The sequence below is a fragment of the Gigantopelta aegis genome, chromosome 4 (genome assembly GCF_016097555.1).
Source record: "Gigantopelta aegis isolate Gae_Host chromosome 4, Gae_host_genome, whole genome shotgun sequence".
Classification (NCBI taxonomy): Eukaryota; Metazoa; Mollusca; class Gastropoda; order Neomphalida; family Peltospiridae; genus Gigantopelta; species Gigantopelta aegis.
In genome coordinates, this window is record NC_054702.1 from 46,213,860 (window position 1) to 46,222,553 (window position 8,694).

Consider the following 8,694-nt stretch of genomic DNA (forward strand, 5'->3'; position numbering starts at 1 on the left):
GGGAAAAGTCAATGGCAGCTTTAAGAAGAAAGCCTCGCGCTTGGCACCAAAATTCATATAGGTAATCATGACTTTGCCAAAATATCATATCGACTGTCTTGTGTAGATACGATTTTAATTACGGAAAACTGTTTTGTCGTTCAGATTTTGGATAAAAGCCAACTTATAAATAAGACTGGCAATGGAAAAATCAAATCAATAGTCCTTCCCACAAGGAACGCCTTTCTTTTATACTATGGAATTTACTACAAGTTATGTATTTCCCAGCTGATCGTTTTGTAATTTGCAGACAAAAATAGTCTTGTTTTTTGGTTGTTTTTTCCAAAAAAACTTTTACCTTTCTTCTTACGTCAAACCAAACTGAAATTATTCACAACCCCCCCCCCCCCCCCACAACAACAACACCAAAGCAACAACTTTGTAGGAAGTTGAAACGGACTATTGTTACAGCATTCCAGTTACTAGAGGAGCAGCTGAGCTGACTCTAGTTGTTTGTGTTTAATATAACAATAAACATTTTCCTCTTAATATATTTTTATGTTGAGGATTCTTTTAATCACAAATACTTCCAAATCACCAGTATGCGAATATCGTCTATCCGGTGGGTATTTCACAGATGAACAAATGGTTTAAACTACATTGTGTGTCCCACCATTCCACTTTGTAATTATAAAGTCGAAGTCGAACACAATCTCCATCGTGGTTAGGCTGAGTGTATTCCCAGTGTGTGTACGTCATCAACGTCCCGTCTGTAAACCTCCACTCATTCTCAATGTCATCGTCACCACCGTCTATCCACGGCTGCGAGGATGCCGACATTACTGAAATATAACGACATGCATCTGTTATTGTTTACAATGTTCAATACTATTGTCTAACACATTTTAACATAGCAATCCGATATATGTAACAACGTGCTGTGTTAGTTTGATTCAAAATGGAAACCAGTCTAGAATTAGCAAACGTTTATTAAAATTGAAAACGTCAAAATCTTAACAATTGTTTTTTTTAAATCAAGTGTTCTAGAATTTAACCGACCTCGGTGGCGCAGTGGTTAAGCCATCGGACTACAGGCTGGTAGGTACAGGGTTCGCAGCTCGGTACCGGCTACAACCTAGAGCGAGTTCTTAAGAACTCAATGGGTAGGTGTAAGGCCACTATACACTCTTCTCTCTCACTCTCTCACTAATCACTAACCAACTAACAACTAACCCACTGTCCTGGACAGACAGCCCAGAAAACTGAGGAGGGTGTGTGTGTGCCCAGGACAGCATGATTGGACCTTAATTGGATATAAGCACAAAAATAAGTTGAAATGAAATAAATGTAGAATTTATTTTAGTTAACAAACCTTGAGGCAGCTGAGCGACGTAGTCGTGTTTTTTCTGCGAGTCGATTCGAACTAGGAATCCGCCATCGTTTTGGCAAGCAGCCATCGCGGCATTATGATTCAATTTTTGGAGCCCAAGTCTGTAACACAAAGGAGGATCGCTGGAATAACTGTATCCTTTCTCTGTTGGACAATAATCTGAAACAAGTTTGAAAAAATAATTTTAAAAATATTTATCTCAGATTTCAGAACCATGGGTCGTGATGGATAATTGCCCCTCCATTTCATCCAGAAGGTTTGACTTCTTACAATTACTTGTTAGTTCTAACTTTCACAATCTGTCATCTGCCCACAAATAGGTGTGGCCCCAGACCCCATTGAATCTCTGCATACACCCGTATTTAACCTACTGAATCCCTAAATACACCCGTATGTAACCTATTGTATTAAAGTATTATCGCAGTAGGTTAGACATCAATAAGAAGTGGCCTAACTGCAAATTATGGTTATGTGAGTTTCCTCTGAAGTCCATGAGTCGTACCTACCAAATGTTTGACATCCAATTGCCGACGATTAATTAATCAATGTGCTCTAGTGGTGTGGTTAAAAAAACAAAGTAACTTTCTTCAAATTTAGCCAATAAAAGTGTGCAGACAGACGAACTGACTGGTAGCGCGTTTTCAGTTACGCTAGATGAACTCTCCTACTGCAGGGCCCAATTACACAAAACATCATAAACCTAGTTTTGCACGTAAACAACTAAACCACAATTTTTATGACTATTATAGTACAACAAATATAGTTAAAAGTACACATATTTCATTTTCTTCTGTCCTTAAAATGCTCCATTCTCCGTAATGATGTAATTTTCTTGAAATAGATGCTAAACACTTGCAAATGTATATCTGGTATAACTGCTAGTTGCAGACGTCAATTTACGATGTTTTGTGAAATAGGCCCCAGGAGCGTAAGAACTGGAAGGGAGAGGAGGGAAATGGGGCGGGGTGGTACAGCCTGTATTCCTAATCTAGTCGCTACACGACTTTTAATAACTTAAAGATATTATGGCGATAATCTGGAGCAGACGTAATATTATATGTAATAACAAAGAGAACACATTCCAGTTAATCATTTTGTAATAATTATAACCATACGATAGTTACCTTTGTTTATTACGTAGAATCGCATGTCAGTAGTTGGCGTTAGTTCTCTATTAGTTACATGTTTAGAGTTGTGCAACAGACACAGTCCTGACTTCTTGTTGTGGAAAAACGCGTAACAAGACTTGTCGGCCAAACATCGGTCCGCGCACGCTGTCACCGACCACACGCTGAAGCCCGGGGGACCGTCAGTCAGCGAGTAGCCTTTGATAACCAGGGAAAACATGCCGGTAAGTAGAGTAGCCATTTTGAAACAAACTGCATCAAAACGCGCCTGTTTTAAACAGCATAGAAAAACACACGAAACGTCGCTATCGTAGCGTAGAACTTGTCAGCTTGTCTTCCACGCTTTATTACATGTATATAAAACAATATTGATTAAAAATCCAATATAAATGTAATACAACACGCAATTTCATTAAGGGAACCTTAGAGGAATACTGACACCATGACTAACAGTAGTGAACAAAAAGCTAGTGTTAGATAAATGAAAGAAGGCATATATACAAATGAGAAGAAGAAAATAATGAAATGGAAGCATTCAGAAATGTTTTCCATAGAAATTTGCCAAGGCATAGTAGACTAAACACTTTTAGGGCTTTTTTACTTCATTAAAGACATAAAAATTAATAGAAATAAAAATAGATGTAAGTAATGTGCATGCTTTAATACATGAATGGCAAAATATATAGCAGAGATATTTAATTAATATATGGTCTGAGTTTTATAAAGGCAATTTTAGAATTAATTATTGACAGGCTTATTTAAAGATTTGTTTAATCTCTGGGCAGAATGGCGCTGATTAAGGCAAGATGGCGCTAGACTATTTAGTCATAGTGCTGCACCATCCGCAAACTAGAGCGAGCATTCTGACTGTTGGAGAGCTAGACAGACATTTGGAAGGTTATACGCTCTCATTACAGTCAGAGACCAAGCTATGTGATTTTTTCGCAATCGCTGCCCACCAAAGAGTAGTCAAACATTACCGCTCGAATACCATAACAATCCTATATTTGATGTCAAATACCTTTACATCGATCATTTTCGAGTTCCTTGATTAAAACAAAAAATCCACACTTTAATCACTAATACACACACTACAAAAAGAAACATGACAGCACCCACATTTGAGTTGGGCATTTCAATGATTTGTGGTTCTGTTGGAACCGGCCTCGGTGATGTCGTGGTTAAGACATCGGACATAAGAATGGTAGGTACAGAGTTCGCATCCCGGTACCGCCTCCCACCTAGAGCGAGTTTTAACGTCTCGATGGGTAGGTGTAAGACCACTACACCCCTCTCTCTCTCTCTCTCTCTCTCTCTCTCTCTCTCTCTCTCTCTCTCTCTCTCTCTCTCTCTCTCTCTCTCTCTCTCTCACACACACATTAACCACTAACAACTAACCCACTGTCCTGGACAGACAGCACAGATAGCTGAGGTGTGTTTGTTCAGAATAGCGTACTTGAACCTTAATTAGATATAAGCACGAAAATAAATTGAAATGAAATGAAGGTTGTGTTGGCAATCGATTGAAATTTCACCATCGGTCATTAGTTATAATCAGTCTTCACCAACCGATCAACTACATTATCTGTTAGAAGTATATGAAAAAAAAGAAGGATTTGAATTATAAATATACTGAGAGACATAAATAACGCAATTGGTATTTCAATGAATAATCTCTTATAGAAATATCAAATCATATATATTGAGTATGCGGACAAATGACATATTTGTAATAACTTAAGTGAATGAGGAGTTTGTTCAAATCAGAACAACATTGAATAAAATGAGTTTTTAGCAAAAAGCATAACTTGTGTGTTTATTGCAACAACACAGAATTGCATATGGAAATCTTTTTGCATGTCCATTGCCTGCTCTCGTCTCCCTATAAAAGCAACCATTTTGTGTGTTTTCTGTCTTTTTTTAATATTCCAATGTAAGTAATGTTACAACAATTGCTGTTTAATTGCCAAAAAACCCACCCCAGTTGTGTTTTTGTATAAAACCACATTTTATTAAAATAAAATCCCACTGTTAATAATATCTTCTTCCAGTTACAGTTGTTACCAATATGTCATTTGTCTGCATGCCTAATATAGATGATACAATATTTCTATAAGAAAATATCAGAGAAATACCCATTGCGTTATTTATGCCTCTCAGTATATATGTTACACCAATTACCGTGTTCACTAAGAGATACTTTACATGGACAGACCCTAGTTTTTAAACACTACATCATATTTTTTACTATTAGATCACTGAAATCAAACATCACTTATATTTTATTCTTTAGATAACCCATTTTCGTAGAACCGAAGTGTTTCTGGTCATCCTGTTATTTCTAACACCAAAAAAATGCATTTTCATATTTTTTTTTAAAACGCACGTGCGTCTGAGAAGTAGCGGTCATTGATTTGATTTCTCTAGTCTATGTTTAGGATATTTTCCGGTTTCAACATCACAGACTCACCTGTAACTCATTTGAATAAAGTTACAGGTTTGTAAATGAACTAAACTTAGTGTCCATTTTCTGTGTTAAAACTAGGGTCTGCTCCTTTAAAAGTTGCTAATTTTATAATAATAACAATAATAATAATAATACTAATAATAATAATAATAATAATAATAATTTTATTTCAGATGAGTGATCCATAGAACATTCATAATTAAACATCACATACAAAACTTGTTCCAGTAGTGCATCACGACTGGTATATCAAATGCCGTGGTATGTACTACCCCTGTGGGATGGTGCATATAAAAGAGCCAAAGTATTTTACTCGACGACTAACAAACATCTTGCTGGCACTGTTTAATAAAAAAAAATCTTTATGTGCACATAAATACAAACACTAACTCAAACATATTTCATCATCTGAACTGGGGTAACAATTACAGTTAACATTTTACCACACAATCGATTATGGATTTTTATAATCGATAATCTCATCTGTAAAGTCAAACCGAACAATTTTCTATTAGAGTTGTTCATTGTATACTGCAGGGAGGGAATCAGTTTCCAAAACCAGATTTATTATTCTTAAATTTGGATTATTGACGAAAAGGTACCCATAACCATAGTGTGACGGTACATGCTCTTAATTTTGTTTTCGCCTGTGGCGATATTAATTGTTTTAGAAGGCCGTGTGCAGTTCCAAATTGCACTTATCCAGGTGGGCAACTTGTTACGTAATACTTCTGCGCGACGGTCCTCGAGCTGTACGCCTAATACACACCCAGAGTAGGTGTGGAGGCCATGTGGCTAGTAGTTACGTAATATCTCCGGTAGTGCTGTTTATGGCCAGGGGATTGCTCGCGGGATGGCGACATCCAGACTGACGATCAGAGAGAAATATACCGACTCTGGGAGAGGTAGAATATCAGATGATAGGTGAGGTACCGCGTTGTACCCCCAGGCAATATTCGCTGTCTCTGAGAGTTTTGAATAAATAGCTAGGGTTTAGAGATATCTAGGAGAACCAAAAAGGAAGGCCCTCGGGAACGTTGTCCGTTTGGACTTTGGTAAATATATTATTTCTGCTCTGTTGTATAACCTTGATGTGATTGATGTGACTTTAAATATTTTAATACTGTATTATACCAATATTCTTTAGACAGTGTCTTCGGTCATCTGACGAAGTAAATCGTAGTCTTACTGTTCTATATTTATACGAGTATTTGGTAATATAAAGCTTAGCCAGTCATCCTAGAGGACCTAGGTAAACTGTAGGTTATTGTCTTTATTGTGATAGGTACCAGTATTAATTCTGTGTTACAAGGTTACTGAATGAGTAGTTAGGGTTAATTAAAAATTAACCAGTTAGGAATAGAGCTGTAATTCCTTTATTAATTAAGTTCCCCTGGCAGCGTGTCTCAATTATCACACGTGTGGGTGTTGTGTCACGGTGAAGTGATTAGCATATTGTGTAAACTAGACACCTAGAGATTAACTAATTAAGTGATCAGTTCTGGGTTGTTATTATTGTTGTTATTAATTAACTACTGCGGCAGTACATTTGTCAGCGTAGGTTAATACAGATTCCAAAGTGTATTGTGTTTTTGTTGTGTTTTCTAGTGAACAAAACGTGCTATATTACATATACTTTATATAAGATCGTATCTCTGATCATACCTAGACGAGCCATACTCGGGTAAATACCGCCCGTTACAGAGAGATCTAATAGATATACAGTTAGGAGAGATATTTGGACAATCGTGTTTTATTCATTTACGGGTATTATAGAATCCCCGTGACAGGAGTAGAAAATTGGGGGCTCGTCCGGGATCTGAAACGGGACATGCATATTTAAAAAAGTATTGTTTGTAAATGGGGGCTTTATAAATAATTTTTACAAATAACTAGAAGTAGCAACGTTGTTCACTAGAAAATTAATTAATAATAAGTGCGTCATATCTAAACATGGATAAGAATTTGCTGGATAGGCCTACGCTCAGTGTAGTGGAGATTAAGCGAGCACGTAAGGCCGAGTTAGTTGAAATCGCGGGTGAGCGAGAAATTGATTTAACATCAGCTAAAACCTTAGGTGATATAAAGACAATTATTATCCAGGAAGTTTTTGGTGATAGGCCTGTTATGGAAGACAGTGAGATTGTTCCAGAGATAGAGATAAATGAGTTAAGTGTGGAACAACAATTAGCTTTTAAAAAGCTTGAGTACGAAAGAGAAGTACGTGCATTAGATAGAGAGAGAGAAGAGAGAGATAGAGAGAGAGATAGAGATAGAGAGAGAGAAAAAGAAGATAGAGATAGAGAAAAAGAAGATAGAGAGAGGGATAGAGAGAGAGAAAGAGAAGAGAGGGATAGAGAGAAAGAAAATAGAGATAGAGAAGATAGAGATAGAGATAGAGAGAGAGAGAGAGAGAGAGAGAGAGAGAGAGAGAGAGAGAGAGAGAGAGAGAGAGAGAGAGAAAGAAAGAGAAGAGAGAGATAGAGAAGATAGACATAGATAGACAAAGAGAAGAGAGGGAGTGAGAGAAGAGAGAGAGAGAGAGAGAGAGAGAGAGAGAGAGAGAGAGAGAGAGAGAGAGAGAGAGAGAGAGAGAGAGAGAGAGAAAGAGAAGAGAGGGATAGAGAATTCCAGTTAGAAAAATTAAAAGTGGAACATGAGTTAAAGTTGAATACTGAAGAAGTTAGACGAGAGGCAGGAAATGGTTTTAACATGTCGGAGGCTTATAGATCAGTGCCTGTATTTGATGACCAGGAGGTAGTTATGTTCTTCCAACTTTTTGAACGGGCCGCTAAGCAGCTAAATTGGCCGCAGTCTAAGTGGACATTGTTAGCCGTGTCTAAGTTTAAGAGGAAGGCTAGTGTAGCTTATAATCCAATGAGTGAGGAGCGAGCAAGTCAGTACGACCTAGTTAAGGCGGCAATGTTGAGGGCGTATGAATTACGACCTGAGGATTATCGTTTACGGAATAGCGAGTTGAGAAAAACGCAGGGTCAATCTTATAGTGAGTTTGTGGCTAAGAAGGCAGGGATGTTTGGTAAATGGGTGGTGTCTCATCAGGTAGAGTGATATACCGAGTTACGGGAGTTGTTGATCTTACAGGACATTAAAAATGGATTACCAGTTAGCTTACGTATTCACTTAGAGGATCGTGAAGTCAAAAAGATAGAGGAGGCAGGCATAGTGGCAGATGATTACGTGTTAATGCACAAAGCTCAGGCAGTACAGGGTAGCTCTTTACAACAGGGTGATAAGAAGAAATTTCAGCCAGGTTTTTCCCGGGAAAGTAACTATCGGGGAGAGTCATCTAGTTGGTCAGCTAGTCAGGCAAGGAATGCACCTGGTGGGCAAAGTAAGGATAAACCTGCGTTATCAGCCAATGCACGAACTTTTCGTCCACATTGCAGTTACTGTAAAAAGGATAACCATCTTGTCGGGGACTGTTTTAAAAGGAAACGCGATAATGCGCACGTGGTCGGTTTAGTGAGGTCAGCTCCGTTAGCGAGAGAGTTAATGGTTAGTCCCATGGCAGAGAAAGTAAACCCGTATGTGTCCACTGGTATGGTTTGTGATGTGAAACAAGAATTGAGTCCTAAGGCTATATCAATCTATAGAGATACCGGGTGTAGTCAGAGTTTGATCACGCAAGAGTGTTTAGCTGGTATTGAAAATTCAGATTCAGGACGTAGTTTGGCTTTAACCTCGGTTACTGGAGAAAATTTGGTTGTCAG

At 37.9% G+C, this 8,694-nt stretch overlaps 1 protein-coding gene across 1 annotated transcript; it reads right to left on the reverse strand.

Annotated features, from left to right (window-relative positions):
• Positions 1–516: 516 nt before the first annotated feature.
• Positions 517–2,743, reverse strand: LOC121372666 (galactose-specific lectin nattectin-like). The gene is made up of 3 exons (XM_041499111.1): positions 2,494–2,743; positions 1,352–1,528; positions 517–821 (listed from the first exon to the last, which is right to left on the reverse strand). Exons 1-3 carry the CDS (start codon positions 2,735–2,737, stop codon positions 595–597), a joined length of 648 nt encoding a protein of 215 aa, XP_041355045.1. The 5' UTR covers positions 2,738–2,743; the 3' UTR covers positions 517–594.
• Positions 2,744–8,694: the final 5,951 nt, after the last annotated feature.

Bases quoted from the DNA above. Each gene is read 5' to 3' on its own strand.
- LOC121372666 (XM_041499111.1), bottom strand. From the start codon at position 2,737: ATGGCTACTCTACTTACCGGCATGTTTTCCCTGGTTATCAAAGGCTAC. The intron at 1,529-2,493 runs GTAACTATCGTA...AACTTGTTTCAG, and splicing joins ATTCTACGTAATAAACAAAG to ATTATTGTCCAACAGAGAAA. The intron at 822-1,351 runs GTTTGTTAACTA...GTTATATTTCAG, and splicing joins CGTCGCTCAGCTGCCTCAAG to TAATGTCGGCATCCTCGCAG.